The sequence below is a fragment of the Chelon labrosus genome (genome assembly GCF_963514085.1).
Source record: "Chelon labrosus genome assembly, chromosome: 11".
Lineage (NCBI taxonomy): Eukaryota > Metazoa > Chordata > Actinopteri > Mugiliformes > Mugilidae > Chelon > Chelon labrosus.
Genome location: NC_140344.1, coordinates 13,717,364 through 13,735,088, shown reverse-complemented (window position 1 = coordinate 13,735,088; position 17,725 = coordinate 13,717,364). Strand labels below are relative to the sequence as shown.

General features: G+C 41.6%; 2 protein-coding genes across 4 annotated transcripts; one reads left to right on the top strand and one right to left on the bottom strand.

The window, feature by feature from the left end:
* Nucleotides 1-515: 515 nt before the first annotated feature.
* On the bottom strand, nucleotides 516-9,616 carry kif23 (kinesin family member 23). Its single transcript, XM_084556041.1, has 22 exons — nucleotides 9,588-9,616; nucleotides 9,288-9,354; nucleotides 8,964-9,092; nucleotides 8,091-8,196; nucleotides 7,760-7,896; nucleotides 7,552-7,664; nucleotides 7,117-7,287; nucleotides 5,919-6,031; nucleotides 5,492-5,613; nucleotides 5,290-5,392; nucleotides 5,124-5,203; nucleotides 4,927-5,046; nucleotides 4,676-4,835; nucleotides 4,161-4,322; nucleotides 3,886-4,052; nucleotides 3,628-3,801; nucleotides 3,269-3,514; nucleotides 2,273-2,506; nucleotides 1,746-1,834; nucleotides 1,338-1,416; nucleotides 999-1,069; nucleotides 516-903 (listed from the first exon to the last, which is right to left on the bottom strand). Exons 1-22 carry the CDS (start codon nucleotides 9,599-9,601, stop codon nucleotides 888-890), a joined length of 2,673 nt encoding a protein of 890 aa, XP_084412167.1. The 5' UTR covers nucleotides 9,602-9,616; the 3' UTR covers nucleotides 516-887.
* A 970-nt stretch (nucleotides 9,617-10,586) lies between these two features.
* Nucleotides 10,587-17,209, top strand: ddb2 (damage-specific DNA binding protein 2). 3 transcript variants are annotated; one of them, XM_084554637.1, is made up of 11 exons: nucleotides 10,587-10,711; nucleotides 10,804-10,937; nucleotides 11,031-11,140; nucleotides 12,107-12,298; nucleotides 12,775-12,941; nucleotides 13,621-13,720; nucleotides 13,847-14,024; nucleotides 14,707-14,852; nucleotides 16,357-16,512; nucleotides 16,594-16,639; nucleotides 16,735-17,209. In XM_084554637.1, exons 2-11 carry the CDS (start codon nucleotides 10,811-10,813, stop codon nucleotides 16,986-16,988), a joined length of 1,476 nt encoding a protein of 491 aa, XP_084410763.1. In that variant the 5' UTR covers nucleotides 10,587-10,711; nucleotides 10,804-10,810; the 3' UTR covers nucleotides 16,989-17,209. The 3 variants fall into 3 exon arrangements, with proteins under 3 accessions (XP_084410763.1, XP_084410765.1, XP_084410764.1); XM_084554639.1 differs by lacking the exon at nucleotides 12,775-12,941 and adding an exon at nucleotides 12,496-12,599; XM_084554638.1 differs by lacking the exon at nucleotides 12,775-12,941 and adding an exon at nucleotides 12,454-12,599.
* The last annotated feature ends 516 nt before the right edge of the window (nucleotides 17,210-17,725 follow it).

The following is a 17,725-nucleotide window of genomic DNA, read 5'->3' as shown; positions in this document are numbered from 1 at the left end:
TATACAAGGTGTCTTGTTTAACGTAATGAATATCTAATCGAGCGTGATCACAGGGAAGCAATTTCAGCAAAGTAAATGAAATCAGACTTTGTTTGACAGACTCTATTGCTTCACTCGTGGCACTCGGTTGGCCAGAGGCCCTGACTGACTTTAAATCTGTTTTCAAGCATCATTTCGAAACAAAGGGGAGTCTATTATTAACCTACCAGGAATTCTGTTGCAATTGAAGAGTCTGAAACTGAAAAGGAAATCTGCTTGTTTGGTGATACTGATAAAGTTGACATTTTCCTGCAGAGTAATGCAGTATAGAGGATACCTCCTCATAGCAGTATACACAGTGAGGATTTATTGTATGCTACTGTCCTGTGCTGCCATCTAGTGTTGAGAAGTGATGCTGCTCATGTGCTCTAAACCCAAACATCCACAACAAAGTTATGCTTCAAAGGAATTTTATTCCTGGGTGTACAGTGAAGAAAGAAAGTAGTAACTGATTATTATTCAGATGCAGCTCATAATTCAGTAATCACAAAAACAAACTGTATTTTGCAGACAAATGCATACTGGGGGCAGCTCCACAATAAGTCCTCATGCAGAGTAACAAATGTGCAAACACTTTTTTTTTTTTTAGCTTTTGGGTGACAGTAACTAAACATTAGACATTATCTGGCAACACTTGTATTTCAATCAGCATATAAAATATTTTTACAAAATGGCTTTGGTGACGCACACTGTATATACACTGTTGCATACATAATATAATATATAAAAGCATGGAAAAGATTTAAATATTATCACTAGAGCTAAATATAAAAACAAAATTCAGACTATTGCACAACAGCCAGGTGAGGATAGCGGGGAGTGATCGGTGTTTCAGCAGTGTGTCGCTTTCAAGGTTTTCTACGCCTGTGACAAGAAAGAGTCAATGATCAGTTGAAACGTCTCTAGTTATGAATTGTGGGTGAAAACAAGATGTGATTGAGAACAAGTTGATGGCTTACTTAGTGAACCCATGATGTTCATATCCAGGTCCCAGGTTTGATCCGGCCCTCATCTCCACCGCCACAGAGCACTGGGGGACAAAAAGAGAGAATTAAGACCCAGGTCTACTCTGAAGTCTGAACACTTGAAAGATGCATTAGCACGATTAAGATGAACTCTTAGCCTGTAATATTAGAGACTATGAAGAGCCATTTTTTCCCCCCCAGGTGTTTTGCTTCTTCAGGGCTGCATCTACACAGGATGTGTTCAGTAGTTGGATGTGGAAAATGGCAGTGGGGCCTCCTCTCATCTGATTTTAAACCGAGACACGCATGTAATAACGAATTTAATCATCGTACCCTCGACTCCACATCAGTCCAGGCTCCATCTCTTCGATCTCCATTGGCTGGGGTGCCCTCTGAAGACCTCCTCTTCCGACTTCAGAGAAAAAAAAAATAAAAATATCGAGTGACAGATTAGTTTTGTTGTTATCGCTACATCATCTTCAACCACAAACAAAAACTATACAACTATAATCTGGGCATTTCCTTAATTTGTGCCTAAACGCACATAATCACAGATCTGTCAAAGTCTCAGTCCAAGACTGCAAACAGACATTATGAGAGATATTCTGAAGACCAAGCAGAGCACATGCACTAATGTCTGATCCTATTCTCTCCAATGCAACAATCACAACACACTTTGAACATTTAAAAGACTTTTTAAGAAGAGAGGAAAACTATGATTATCTTAGTGTAGGCTATTACTTTGGGCCTGTGGTCTGCTCCTGTCTCAGTGTCTCGATGTCAGTGAACTGGACAGCTTGTCCTCCTCCTCTGGTTTTAATCACCTCACCCTGAAAACATGAACAACAATCATGAGTTAAAAGCCAACTTTAATTAGTAGTTAATCCAGTGAAATGTAGTATTGTTTTTTATTAAACACATAACATGTTAAGTCACCAAGTGTCTCTAATTTATAACCACACCAACACTTCTTTGTCTCAGGACAAGCACCAATAAGACTGACACTGACACAGACTATTGAATCAACTTTAAGTAAATGATAACACCGACAGATTCTTTTGAGTTAAGATGAAAAAACTAATTTCTCCCAGTATCAAGTCCTACAGCTTCCTCAGTGTTGAAATAAGAACCCCTCCCAAACAGACACCTATCATTAACATGATGTCAGACTGAATAAGGTAGTGAAACCAGACAGCTCTTTCTGATTATCCGGCAGATGGTTATCTAATCAGATGCAGACGTTTTGTCTGACGTGCAGCATACTTCACCTTAATAAGTTTGGTCTGTATCTCGCCATCAGAAGCCACTTCCTGGTGCGTTAACACGTATCTGTCACACTTCGACAGCGCCTTCTCGCTGGGTGCGGACACCTGGATGGAATTGGGGATGACGGGTTGCAAAACTGTGCCCAAGTCCAGGCTGGAGGACGGCTTGTGGTCCACCCACTTCTCCCCACCAGCAGAACGGGAACGACGGTGCAGCGGGCGTACCGGTGCCGTCGTCTGCTCGGATGAATATTAGAACAATTTAAAAAAGAGGGAAACAAAAAGTGACTTGGTTAAATAATTACAAAGCTTGACCGAGATATTATAAAAGTGGTGAATGGCTGGGAATATTTTTCAATTGTATGAACCTAAACCTGATAACTAGTTTCAACTCTACAAACATTTAAAGCCTGTAGCTAACTCACTGACCCTGTAGCTTCTCTCAGATCTCAAATAAATGTAGGAATAGGGGGAGCAGACTCCCTTCTTCCTCTCTACACAGCCTGCATATCTCCTCCTGGCCTGGCTAGTTGAGGGGAAGGCAGAAGATTCTCTTCTTGTGGGTGTACTCGGGGAATAGTTAACCTTGTCTGCTGTCCTGAACTACTGGAGATAGAGTTAGCCACAGATAAAGAACTAATGATGCAAGGGACGAGGCAGACAGGCTACGGGTTCATTTGAACCTCCTCAACTCTGTTGGCACTGACTGGCTGTGACCCTGGCTCTGGACTAACATGAGGAGAATCAACAGTACTGAGGAGCAGAACGTAAGGACGGCACAATTACAGGTAGAGAAAACATTAAATGTTAAACAAAGAGGTGGAACGAAGAGAATGTTTAAAGGAACAGAACACCTGCACAGTCTCATGTAGACAAATACAACAGCCATGCCATAATAATGTGTGTGAGGCATCTACAATAATCTATGCGCAACCATTACAGTGGGATTTGTGGTTCGTTTTTGAAAGGCAGTAGCCAAGTACTGTGAAGACAACATACAGGGACAGGTGAGGGTGAGGCAGATCTCTTTGTCGGGAGGCGTTCCTCTCTGGAAGGCCGCTGAGACCGAGGCTGTGACTGAGGCTGAGGCTGTGTCTGAAGCTGAGGCTGAGTCTGACGTGGTGGGGGATCAGGGCGGCCTGAATTCTTGGTCTCCGTTACGATGGCCTTGAGTTGCTTCAGCTTTTCATCCTTCACCCAGAGCTTGTTTTGCATCTCAAGCTGCTTTGCATTAACACGTCTCTCCTGCACAACAAGAGCATTAATGTTGAAACACCGCAATAATTACTGAAGAGGTGGAGGAATTACAGATTCGCCTAAATTATGAACAGATAACAAGACAGCTGTTGTAAACTCACACATTCTTTCTCCCACTTGAACTGGGTGTCTGAGACCATGCCCTGCATGCGCTGCTCCATGCGTCTCTTTTCAGACAACTCCCTATGCAGCCTCTGTTCTCTGGTTTCCAGCTCCTGCTGCATCGCACGCTTGTCACCCTCATAGATTTTGGTCGTTTTCTGCAAGATGTCCATCTGAAACACAGCCACATGGGACATTTAAGAAACTAAACATTTGAACAAACCAGAACGCTTAAGAAAGCTTGAATGTTGTCCCACCTTGTGTTCTTGCATCTTGGTTTTCTTCTCCAAACGTTCAATCTCTGTCTTGTTGTTCTGGATGATTTTGTCCTTCTCTGCCAGTTTGCCATTTTGCTCATGAATATAGTCGTCTTTGGAAATGAGGTTGTTATCCAGCTCCTGAAGCATAGACTTCATCATGTTGGCTAAAATGTGATGAATGAGAGGAAATGTGAGCATAAATAAGTAGTCTAACTTTTCAAGTAACCTGATCCTTCGAAAGGCACAAGTTACGGCTAAATGTGAGCAGACACCTGCTTTGTTGTATTCTGCAACCATCATCTCTCTGATCCTCTGTCTGTTCTGCAGAGCTTCAATCAGCCTGGGCAGGGTGATGTCATCGTGTGGGTCAGTAATCTCACAGGAGGGTAAAGGTGGGAGGCTGTTCACCAGGTGGTTTAGAACAGAGGACACATCTACAAAAACACAACACATTGTGCGTTTTAATAAAATATTCCATAGATAAGATGTTGAAGACAATGTTTTATTTCTTTTTATGTGAAGGCTTTTGAAACTTGAACTTCAAATAATGTCTTTGTGGATTCACTTATACTGATGGTACAAGCTGGAGCTTGATAAAGGTGTAAGCACATGACTGAATAATAAATTACTACAGCAGTTATTCTGCTAAAATAATGAACTGTCTACTTCCTGCCGATTCTCTTTGACATGTTATTACTATAAGTATAAATATTAGACAGCTATGGATCACATGTTTCATTTTTAAGTAGTGTTGTTTCTTTTTTTATTGCAGGTGTGTGACCATTACCCTTGTCTATTGGGCCGCCACGCTGCTCCAGCTTCCGAGACAGTTCGTCTTGAAACGCCTGGTTTCTATGACGACGGCCTGGAGTGAAGCCACAGATCGGCCTGTCCATTGGCGAAGCCACTTCCACCTCCTGCGTCATCTCTGCAAACCGCATCACCAGCTGCACGAACAGAGCGCGTCTTGTGCGTTAGACAAAAAAAGGTAACTTATAAGTACTTTAAAGCAACAGTGTTAGAGCGGGATAAACTCACCAGGGTTTCCTCGTACTCGTCAGCCTTTGGGTTGACGCAAACAACCATTCTGACTTTTCCCTCGCCATCAAAGTAGTTTTTAAACAGGTGGGTAACTTTGGAGTCTCTGTAGGGGACCATCTATAAGAGAAGACCTACATGATCTACATGGTTCATGAGTGCAAGTCATTGTGAAGCGTTAATTCGTCAACACATACCCTGTTTGTGCCACACATTTGGTTCTCTCGAAGTATCTCCATGCACGTCCTCAGATTCAGCAGAGACTGGTTGATGTTACCTGTGAGCGGCGTGGTAAAATATTGTTAAACCTCACATGAAACTTAGAGATCTAAAGTCAGATCTTGATATTTGTATTTGACAAACCTGCTTCACGTATACGAGTGCCTTCTGCCCCCGTCCTCCCCGTCCGCTCACTTCCTGCCAAGTCAACCAGGCAAAGCTGACTGACACTCACCTGGCTCTTATCCTGACAATCAAAATGAGAAAACGCAAAAAATTGGTTGTCAGTGTACAATTAATGGCACTCAACGCTGGAACCTGTAGTTTGGTTTCACTTTCAGCTGACCTGGAGAATAGTGTCTCCATCTGCATCAAGAGGAGCCTGGGCCAGTTTAATAATGAACACGCTGTGTGAGCGACTGGACTCTCTGTTCAGCCGGGTGTTTGCGACCTTCCTCTTCTTTTGACCTGGAACAACAACAACAGCAGCAGCAACTTTTAGAGCGAATTTATTCACAAGCACGAGTCTTCACAAGCAGGATCAACCCTTAAACTATTCCAGGAACAAAATTAATGCTTTCAACTACTCTGTGACCTGCTCAGAGAGAAGATTTACTGAGGTCATTTCCTGGACAGAGCCGGCCCGGAGGCCAGCAATCCCAGGTCAGCCACATCTACATCATCACTGCAGTGTTATTTCATGTATTAATTTATTTTACATTTTATGCCTTTACATTTCAGATTAGATTCTTTAAATTTAGAAAACAACTCACCTCTCCAGAATACTTGAAAAGCCTCCTCAGCAGACTTTACTTCCACCTCCATGCAGCCAGCCACATACATGTTGTGATTCTGGTCTTCTCTGAGGATTTTAGACTGAGGTGGTCTACATTGAGAAAATATACATGTTATTCACTGAAGAGTTTTGCATTTTTTCCATGCAATAGATGTAGAAAGCACTGAATGGGGACGGGCGGGGTGGTGCACATGATTGTTGCTTGATTCCAGCCACAGAACATAATTAGAAAGCTGCAATCGCCAAGCGGTGTACAAAGCAACACGTATGTTTAAAGACATTTGGGTCTTTGCCATAACACAGACTACAAGCAGCAGGGGGGTAATGCTGGGATTTTTAGGACTAAAGGAAGGAATACTCATCAACACTGGAGACCTGACGTAGCTATCAACAGCTCTCTTAATCATGTTTTTACTCAGTATTGAATCTCATTATGTTCCTGAGTGAATGAGTTTATGCCTGCTCAGATTTAAGACCATTTGATTTAAATGACGTCTTTCCCCCATTCAGAAAATGGAATTATGGCTTTAAGGCTACAACTCATGATTGTCACCATCAATTACTTACAATTTATGGATTAAACTATATACTTAATATAAAATATAAACAGTACAAACTATAGAAAAATGCCAAATTCTTAAAATTGTTCATTATGTTACCAACTGTTTATATAATTACTCATTAAATATTTGCAGATACTGTTGATTTACCAGCTGCTTCATTGACTATTTTCAGTTTTAACCAGCAGCTGCTTCTTTCAGATAGCTGAGAAACAGCTTGGTTGTCATCTACCAGGATTACATATTTAATCATACACCACAGTATTTGTGCAACTTTGAAAAGGTCTCCAGCATAGATGAGGCTCCATTTACAATTTAAGCTGCTGATTGATTTGTGCAGCATTGACAGTTCAGCTAAACCAGGCTGCTACTCTGGTGTACAGGACATACATGAACTCAGTGTTCTGGCGCACAGGTGTGCCTCCACCATTCCACCTAGTAAAAAGAAAACACAGTAATTTTGTCTACTAGCTACACCATCAAAACAAAATCTGAAACCACTATTGTTCATATATTCTGTCCAATTACTCTAAACAACTTAAAAAAAAAAAAAAAAAAAAAAAAAAAAAGATTGTGCCAATTAATCATTCATTCATTTGCCATATCTGAACTCACTTTGGTTTGATTGTGTCTTCCTGAGTTTCCTCCAGAAGGTCGTAGATGTAGTTGTTGTAGATTTCTATGTAGGAGATGAAGACGCTGTAGCTGCTGTCCTCATCCACACCATCAGTGTTATAAGTCTCCTCTGGCTTAATCATGTCAGCAATTTCAGGATCAATCTTTTGTCTGAAATCAAAGTAGAAAACTACCGGTTATATGTGCGTCATCCTGCTGCAGAGCAATGATACTTCATAGGGCTCCGACTTGTGGTTTTCCGACCCCGAGATGAGGTATAGCTTTGATGGATCTGTGTACAATGTCAGTGTGATCTGTGTCTCTTTTTTTTTTTTTGATTGGTTGGTTTGTATAAAAGACTCAGTCACAGTGACTGTGCTATTGATGGCTGCAGATTTTACAGCCCAGACTCAAACTGTGTAAATGGATCTTTACCTGGAGGGTGTAGCCTTGGAAACAGATGAGTTGTTTTCCCGCCTCTGTCGCTCCAACAACGCATCGACTTCACTCTGAACTTCCACACCATTTTTATCATCCGCTCTAAAAACCTGAAGAGGAAGAATTCAGTTAGATAAACACACAGATTTGATCAAGTATTATTAAATTAAATGGATGGGTACAAAACATAACCGTGCTCTCTTACATATCGTTTGGCTTGGTAGGGAGCTATGCTGTTGAAGATCATGTTGAGGGAGCGAGGCAGAAGTCCACCCTGACCTGGGGTTCCAGTCATGGTGAAGGTCTTTCCACTTCCTGTCACCCCATATGTAAAGAGCAGACCTGCAACAGAGAGCAAATCAGCCGACGATAAAATCAAACTCAAGCTATACTTTGGTCCTGAGCATGTTAAAACACAGATATATTCAGTGAGAGAAAGCACGGCAGAATTACTCGTGTTAAGTTGGTAAAGATCTGGCTGTCATTGGTCTTTAAAATAATCCTGGTACATTTCTGGAGGCGGTTTGAGGGCTCACCATTTTTCCCACGGATGAGGTCGTTGACAAGAGGTTTGGCCACAAGCTCAAAGAGCTCCACCTGAGATACTGACACTCCGAAGACTTTTTTGAAGGAGTATTGCGTCTGGAAAGCAAAACAGATTAGTTGACATCTGGTGGATTTCATTGCTGTAAAGTATAATACTGGCTTTCTGATATATTTTTATATATTTCTCCTTTACTTTCAGTGGCACCCAGGCCTACACGTTCAAATTAAACCAGATAAATCTTTATAACAGACCACATACTAGTTTTCCCTCACAGCTGCCTATACCTAGAATATCTCCACATTGAGTATTTAAGAAACATCCTACAAGGGTGCCCGAACCACTTTATTAAGCTCCTTTTTTTTTGCAAAAGGAGCAGCATCAACACAACTCTTTAGCTATTTCTGGACACCTAAACTCCCCACTGGAGGGATTAGATATCTAGCCTGCAAACACTTCAGGATTGCCTCCAGGAGTGCTGGAAGGCTAGAGAATCAGATAGGTGGCAGCAACTTCTTTAACCTGCAAGGCATTGACGTTTTTAAGCAAACGCTCCCCACACGATAACAGTGCAACTTTAAAGAATATATTTAGCCACAGATTAATAGTGCAAGTGAGACCTAAAGCAGCAGGATGATGTATTTAGGACTGACTCCAGACACCTATGATGAAGGAAAGTTGTCAGTGAAACCACGTGACTCGCCCATGTGTTTCCAATAGTGGACATGATGGAGCTCTAATCAGCTCCCACCACCAGAGGATGATTAATAACTGAATCCGTTAATAGCTGGTTTGGATCTCTTGTTGGATATTTTTTACATTAGCCTTTATTTTAAAGCAGCTCCAGGTTGATTACATTTGTCACCTCTTTGCACTCTCCATTCCGGTGTGATTTGAAGCCTTCAGGGGCGTGCAGCTGGATGGTGGTGCCGCTGATCACCTCAATGCAGCACTCCTCGTCCTCCACGCCCAGAGGTCGCACGCGGCAGTACACCTGAGAAAAAAAACAAAAACGCCGCACGGTCAAATGAGCTCCAGCTGCTCACTTCAATTAGCACCACTCAGATAGTCTAGCCTCTGAATTAGCCGATGAGTAAATTGGTAATAGACTGCCACAATTAGCCAAACCAGTGAACGAGTTTCATTTGTGTTGTTAGCCGAGTTAACCTGCTCCTTCAGTGACACTCACCCCAACCGGGTCTGTCTGGTTGCTGGGAGGCTTTTTAGGAGGAGGCCTGCGGGGTGTTCTACCCTTTCTGTAGAAAAACAACAATGTTAGCCATTTATGACGGTAAGCCATGGTGAAAAGTTAACAAAGCCACAGTCTAGACAACTAATTAGCCCCCCCGGCTAACTTTACAGCTAAGCTAGTCAACACCCATCGATAACTGTGTTAACTCTTTCTCGGCTTTTATCAACAACTTACAGAACCGGTGTATGTAACGTGATCTGACTGCGACACATTAAAAACACATTAAGCTTTACTTACGCTTGTCTTATCATCGTAGCTCTGTTGTCTGGTTTGGTTTTACCGTCTCTGTTGCTCCGATTTTGAATCTTCCCTCCGCCCCCAATCAGAGGACGGTTTTTCAAAAGGGGCCGGCAGCAGCCAATAGGATTTCAGAAACAGTAGACACGTGGTTCCGCCATCACTTCCGGGTCTTTTATGGAAATAGCAAAATAGCCATAGACAAATATAGTCAAACAGTTTGAGGTCAAGAGATACCATAGACTGTAGACAAAACACAAGTAAAAGATAACACGGGAGTACTTTAATAGACAGAACAGTCTGAGAAACCAACCAACCAAAAATAAATTAATTTTCACAATGGTTGTTTTAGATAATAAGAGATAGTTGGTTTTTATGCAGGGGTTTATTTCAGTCTGAATCTAAATGTGACAACATAAGGGCAGTAAAATATGGATGTAAGAAATAAAATAAATTTTATAACCAGCCAAACTGTAACTGAGATCATACAGATTAAATATATTTCCTGAAAATATGCTGTATAAGTCTATGCCATAATGAGTTTTCAAAAATATAACTACTAAAATATACTTTAAAATACCAATTGTATGTTAAACTTGAATATTTAGTGATGAAAAAGTTGGTAGTATTAAGCACGGCCCTTCTTATAGATTAATAGGCTGTACAAACAGACTGTTTTGGTACATTCATTATAATTACCACTTTTAAATAATAAATAATAGTAGGTGGTGGTGAAGAATGTGGTAGAAGCATTAGTAATAACTTATTGGTTTGCTGCATTTATAAATACACTTTTCATTAGTAATAGCTGTCAAGTCAACGTGAAACCGGACGTGACCTCACACTGTAGTCCTACCTTAACTGCAAACATGGCTCCTGTTGATGGTGGTTGCTATATAAATAGTGCCGCTTACTGGTTACCAGCAAAAACACGTTACAAAACAAAGACACGTGTTTCTCAGTCTCGTCCGGTAGGTGGCAGCGTTGCACCCGGAAGCTGGTGTGAAAAGCACCAATCAAACCGACAGAAGGCGATCAAGCACAGTCACGTGTGCTGCAGCCAGTGTTATGCAAACAGAAAAGTTCCTGCTATTAAGCTGTACGACTGAATAGTGACCATACAGGTAAGCGGTAATTATGAACCTTTTTCGTGCAGACGGATGATGCACTTGTCGAGTCAAATCGCCCATGCTGTAGCGTGTTGTTGCTTTTACAGGTAGAAAATGAAAACCAAGCCCACAAAGTCCAATGAACCAAAGAGTAAAGTGAAGAAAAGACCTGCGGGAGAATCTGGTGCAACGCTCTCCAAAAAACTGGCAGATAAGAAAAAAGGAGAATCATCAAAAGCATGTGTGTATCATTGATATGATAACTCCACTTCAGTGACACGGAATGTGAAATGTTCTGCTGATGACAGTGCGGTGGGGTCTGTGTGTCTTGCAGGGCCTCCTGCGAAGTCTGCAGGAGTCCAGAAGAGAGGTGGACATGGGAGCATCCTGCATTATATTTACAGGAGCACTCTGGGGCAAAGTCTGCACTCACAGATGAGACAGGTAAGAGAGCTGCTCCTCCTTCTTCCTCCAGTCTGTCCTGGGTGGGATACTGACTGACCCCAGACTTCATGGATCCTCCTTTATAACAACCGTATTCTAGTAGCAGACAGGGACACACCGACCATGTCAACAGTGTCCTCCTAATATTCAGTGTCTTCACTGTCATATAATCGCTGGCTTCACGTGACCCACTGTATGTAAAAATGATTCCAGCGAGTTTCACACATTTTGATATTCAGATCTGGGATTAAAGAGAGCAGATTGATATCTCCTCATTCTAAGGATCCATCAAGATACATGTGGAAACAACGAAAAAACACTAAATTTATATAAATAATAATAAAAAAAGAGAGAATTGACAAAATCCTGTCCATCTTAATGTAGTTTTGATAAATGCTATCTGCTCCCATGAGAAAGGCTTTCAAAGACAAGCTTATTGGAGCTGGTTCAGTCCCGTCTTCTCAACAGTGGCCCTTGCTGGTTTAAACATTTGCACCAATAACTACCCTGTGTCAGTCCTGCATGAACAGGTATAACTCCACAAGTCTTGTATAGATCTGTAGCCTTAGGTTGTTTTCTCTAACTGGATTAATTCTTACAACTTTAAGTGGAGTCAAGTATTTCATATAATAACAATAATAATGATGTAAACTTTAATTGTCCCGTAATGGGGAAATTGCAGCTCCTGCTGTCTGACTCATCCATTCGTTCACACAGTAGCGTGTACAGTTGGAGCAGTGGGCTGCAGCCTCTAAGGACTGCGCCCGGGGAGCAGTTTGGGGGTTAGATGTTTGCCAAGGGGCACCTCAGCCATGGACATGGCAGGAGGCGAATCTGGGACCCCTCGGTCCCAAGCTGTACCTCTAACCACTACTCCACAGCTCCCCACACAGAGCAGATCAGTAATAAAGAAACGAAATGTCCGGTTCAAGTCCGGTGCTCTTCCAACTCTGTTCTCTCTTCCAGTGTCTCCAGGAGCCTTTCGTTCGCTCCCTGCAGTCTTATCACTTCCACGCTGCTTCCAGTCCCTTCGACCGCAGAATCACGTGTCTGGAATGGCATCCCACTCATCCCACCACTCTGGCTGTGGCCTCCAAGGGAGGAGACATTTATCTACGTGACTTTGAGATGCCCACAGAGAAAACCTTTATTCAAGGGGTAAGCTCTTGCATTATGATTCAGACTGTTGAGCGTAATACTTGAATGGATAACGATAAAATGTGTTCATTAAATTATGCAACAGTTTGATTATACAAGGACACAGAACGGAGCAGTTTAGATTAGCTTCATAACGCACTGTTATCGGTTCTTAGATGGGAGCTGGAGACTCAATTACTGACATGAAGTTTAACCAGTTAAATCCCAGTCAGCTTTTCACCGCGTCTATGGGGGGTACGACAGCACTCCGAGATTTCAGTGGAACAACTCTAACAGTGTTTGCCAACACAGACACGCTGAAGTAAGACTGAGCCTCCTCTGTTTCTCTACGCTGAATGGTGATGGGTTTGAGGCCGGATCAGCCCAGCATCAGTCTTCCCATCGCTGGCCCTTGTTGGTTTTAAACATTTGCGTTGTATCGGTGTAGCGCCGATAACCGTCCCGTGACAGGCCTGCATTTGTGTTTGTGTGCACAGAACGGAGCAGGAGACTTTATTGGAGGGATGAAGTTTTGCCCCACGGACTTCTCCAGAGTCTATGTGGCTTCTGGCGAGGGCACACTGGCCTTGCAGAGCTTTGAGGGAAACGCACCCACCGTACTGTCCAGAACTCCAGACTGTGGCCACGATAACCACAATGTTTGGTGAGAAAACGGCAAAGAAGACTGATGCTGGGCAGTGTTTTCACTCACCTCTACTGTCTCTGCAGATAGTCCAGACGCTTTAGAGCAAACTTATCACAAGTAGAGGGATTCCCAGCACCACACTACAACTACAGTGTGTGTTGCTAACATACATTTAGAAAAAAATCCTCATTACTCTGGACAGTTCACAGATTTGTAGAAAAAAATGTTCTTAATTAGTATTTCCGGTGAATCTATTAATGAAGAATTGTGGAGAATACCAAGAGTTACAAGGAAAATGTGTGAGCAGCACAAACCAAATTTATTCCACCTCCATGTTTGTGAATCTCAAAGACAACCTCTCTGTACACAGGCTTATAAACACATGACTATCTGCATGGTGAGATACCACTAGAGGTCAGTGAGAAGACATCATTTGTGTTGTGTGGGTGAACTGTAAAGTATAATAATACCTCGCTGTGCGTACCGTATAACGTGTAGATGTCTCATTCATCTAATTACTGTATAGATGTTCATGTTCCTATAGATTACCATTTGTAGAATATTCATTAGGTTTTTAAGAATTAATATCAACATTTTTAATGATTTTTAACAGATTTTATGAATCACGTTTTCATTTATGTTTCATCCTGTTAGTCAAAAGAAGTCAATTCACGTTGTTTTCAATATTTCTTCACAGTTATTGGTACTGCTGTGTTGATGTGTCCGTGAGCCGACAGATGCTCGTGACGGGCGACAACATGGGGCAGCTCTTACTTCTCGGTTTGGACGGACAAAAGGTGTGTGAAGCGCAAAGAGAGGCGTTCATTATTTGCCTTGTGTTGCCTTCAAGTGATATTTCTCGTCAGCCTATTTTAAAGACGAGAAAAACAACGGGCATTTGCTCTTTTTTTTTGACGTTTCAGATTTTTAGCAACAAGTTGCACAAAGCCAAGGTGACCCACGCAGAGTTCAACTCCAGATGTGACTGGCTGCTGGCGACGGCCTCGGTCGACCGCACGGTGAAGCTCTGGGACCTGAGGAACCTCAAAGACAAGAACAGCTTCCTGCACAACATGCCTCACGAGAAACCTGTCAACTCAGGTAACGTTAGTGGTAGTGTGTGAAATTTTTAAATGGTTAAAACACTTATAACACTTAACAATAGTATAAGCAAAAAGGTGCAAAATGTGCATATGAACAAATGTACAAGAAGTAAATATATATTATATACATAGGAAGGATTAATAAGGTGCAATAACGTGCATTAACGTTAATTGTAATGACGTTAAATGTGATTGTTGGTATGAGATGAAGGGGATGTCTTTGTCTTTTCAGTTTTTCAAATTTATTTAATGAAAAATCATTTGATAGCTTTTTAAGATGAGATAAAATAATGGTTCATTGATCCTGCAGCAGGGAAACTTGCAGGGTTGCAGCAGCAGAGAGGATAAAGAAGTAGCACATAGGGTCGATACAAAAGATTAAGTACCAAAGAATAAAATAAGTACCAATAGTGAGTAATGAATAAGACGAGTAGCTTAAATTAGGTTGGTGTTACTCATTGTACAGTGGAGGTGTAACACAGATCTTACACAGTGAAAGTGTTCTGTGCCATGAAAGTTATTATAAATAATTGATTTCATTTCTGTTGTGACTGTGGTCTAGTGGGAGTGGGTAGGGTGTCTGAGTGAGTGAGTTAAAAACATTAACTATTAGCCATTGTTTTTACCACATTAACTTTAGTCATTCTGATAAAGCTGTTGTTGTTGTTGTCTCTTCACAGCCTACTTCAACCCACTGGACTGCTCCAAGTTGCTCACCACAGATCAGCACGACCAGATCCGTGTCTACTCGTCTCCCGACTGGTCGAAGCCTCAGCACATCATCTATCACCCACACAGACAGTTTCAGCACCTCACGCCCATCAAGGTTAGTTTTCTCTGTAGAGGAGAGTGTTTATATTCTCCGGTAAGCTCTGTAAAAATGTCTCCTGAGAGATCGAGACTGCAGCCAATCTGGTCAGGGTCACATTCACGATAAACATGAATGTTGCTAAACAAATTATTGCAAATTCCAGAGACCCTGTTCATACCAGGCATTATGATATATAAGTGACCAGCTATAAGTACAGGTGTGAATGCACCCAGGGCGCTTTGAGACTCTCTGATGGCTGGGAGGTGACCTGGGATACATGCAGTATGTCCACATTCTTCTAGCAGTGCCAATGCTCATGTTTCCTGGACTACACTGAAGGACATATCCTCTCATAAGCAGAGTTTTGCCTCATCCACTTTGCTTTAAAATTGCATTTATACCAGAGTAAAAATGTCCATAAAAATATAACCTTACTTCCGTAAAGACTGAGTTTGTAACAGGTTAGAATAACGAGACTCACCAGTAATGATGGAAGAAAAAGCTTTTGACAAAATATTAGCAGGAGATAAAGTTCAATGTGTTGTTTCCAGCTGGTTTTAGGCATAGCGGTAATGCATAACATTAATTAATAAGTAATTGTTCAGGGTCAGAGTCCTGAGCTTCCACATATCTCCTGGGATCATTCATTTGAGGCTACTGTTGGTAAAACAGTAAAAACTTGATGACTAGAGACGAAATAGTTTTCTGTCCAACCACTCAAACTACATTTGATGGAGGTCTGGGACACTTGTAAAGACATTTCTTAGAGTTTTGCCACATTCATTCAGTAAAAAACATAAACGCTATTTTGAATGATCGCAAGAAACCGTGTCATTAGTTCGTTAGTAGGGAGAATTTTTTATATATTTTGTCATTGTGAAGTAATTAGTAAATCTTTAACAAAAGAAATGATTGAATATGGGTAGGCTATGTGTAATTCAGTCTGAAAAAAAACGAAACATATTGACATGTGGTTAATTGGCAGCAAAGGGACCATGTGTTGATTTACATATTTCCTCAGTAAATTCCCGTGTTTTTATTACTCAACACTACTCTGCATATCGCTGCCTCCAGGTTCAAATTATAATCTGAGTTTTTGCCAGGTCTCTAAAATAGCTGACTTCAGATCTTCAGGGCAGAGATGAATAAATAACCTTAATAATAACTTAACATGAACACTTTTAGTGAGTGAGACTCTACAGCTCATTACATCCCACAGTTTGCTGGGAACTAAGTCTCAATCTCTTCACCGCGACAGGGTGCACTCATAACAAACAGCGATGTCCATTTCTTTGAAACAGTCTGGCACAAATGATGTATTGCATGTTTATTTGCATGCAGAGAGAGAAACCGTGATCAGATCCAGCTGCCGGTCCAGGTCCAGTCACTGGAGACTCATTTTAAAGTTAGACGTGAACACAGCAGTGTTTAAGGACATCTGAAAAGTTCTATGTTGTAGAAATAATAGTCATTTTCAAGTCATTTGAGGCAATAGTATTCTTCTGTTGTTGTTCTGTAGGCCACATGGCATCCTGTGTATGACCTGATTGTGGCTGGACGCTACCCTGATGACCGTGTTTGTTCCGGCGAGCAGAGGACCATTGATATATTTGATTCCAACACAGCAGAGCTCGTGTGTCAGCTGTACAATCCCTCTGCCTCAGGGATCAAATCTGTGAGTATCTTTTCATAAAATACTATCTGAAAAACATTCAGTAATCTGTAGTTATTAATATCATTTATTCTGTTCTTACAGATCAACAAATTCAATCCGATGGGTAATATGATCGGCTCTGGGATGGGTGAGTTCTCCTGAAGCACATTATTGATACTCATGGTGTTTGTTCACACGTTTGAAATCAAAACGTCTCACCTGATGCATCTTGCTCACTCTCAGGTGTAACGGTGCTGGTATGGGACCACAGCGAGTCCTTGGTCAGTGAGCGGCACAAACTACAGGAGGAGTCCTCAGCCTCGGTGGGCAGTTTGAGAGGGCAGCGGAGGAGTCAACAGCGTTCCGGCCGGGACCGGAGAGGGGGTACTGCTGAGGATGCAAAGCTCAAAAAGAAGCTGGTTTCTCTGGAAGAAACTGAGACCAAAACCAAGACCGGCTGTACTAAACAAAAACAAGCACAGAGGAGGAAGAAGTGAACTGTGGAAAAGTCAGGGTCCTAGAAATCCATGTGTATATATTTCTTTGTTACTGTCAGTTGCTACTCTCTCTCTCTTTTGTTTACAGGTTAAAAAAGTGTCTTTTGTATTCTTTTATAAACCAGTATAAAACTTGAACTGTATGTTCCCACAGCTGTTTTTCTACTGTTCGACAATAAAAATATTCTTTTGTACATGCAGCTTTCTTTCTTTGACAAACCATCCACCAGACTAATACAACAATACTAATACTGTTATATGTCCTGCTCTGAAAATTAAACGTGTAAAAGTATAAACAAAAAGATGTACTTTAAGTATAAAACGTCAGAGTGCTCAGTACAAAGAAATACTAATTTGCTGTTAAACTATACATACTGATCAGCCACAACATTAAAACCACTGACAGGAGAAGTAAAAAGCATCATATTGATCATCCACAAATTGATCTTCTTGTGACATTGCAATGTTTTGCTGGAAAACTTTTGGACCTGGCATTCATGTGGATGTTATTTAGACATGTACCACCCACCTAGACCAGACCAGGCACCCCCACCCCATAGCAATGACACTCCTTGATGGCAGCAGCCATCCCCAGCAGGATGCAGCCTGACACAGGGACACGCACAAAAACGGTTTAGGAACAACTAAAAAAAAAACACAAAGAACAGCTCAAGGTGTTGACCTGGCCTCCAAATACACTAGATCCCTAACTGATCAAGTATCTGTGGGATGATCCA

Coding starts and splice junctions, on each gene's coding strand:
- kif23 (XM_084556041.1), bottom strand. Junction 5,204..5,289: donor CACTCGTATACGTGAAGCAG/GTTTGTCAAATA, acceptor CGCCGCTCACAG/GTAACATCAACCAGTCTCTG. Junction 1,417..1,745: donor GAGCAGACCACAGGCCCAAA/GTAATAGCCTAC, acceptor TTTTCTCTGAAG/TCGGAAGAGGAGGTCTTCAG.
- ddb2 (XM_084554637.1), top strand. CDS start 10,811: ATGAAAACCAAGCCCACAAAGTCCAATGAACCAAAGAGTAAAGTGAAG. Junction 12,299..12,774: donor AGAAAACCTTTATTCAAGGG/GTAAGCTCTTGC, acceptor TTGTGTGCACAG/AACGGAGCAGGAGACTTTAT. Junction 14,025..14,706: donor CGAGAAACCTGTCAACTCAG/GTAACGTTAGTG, acceptor GTCTCTTCACAG/CCTACTTCAACCCACTGGAC.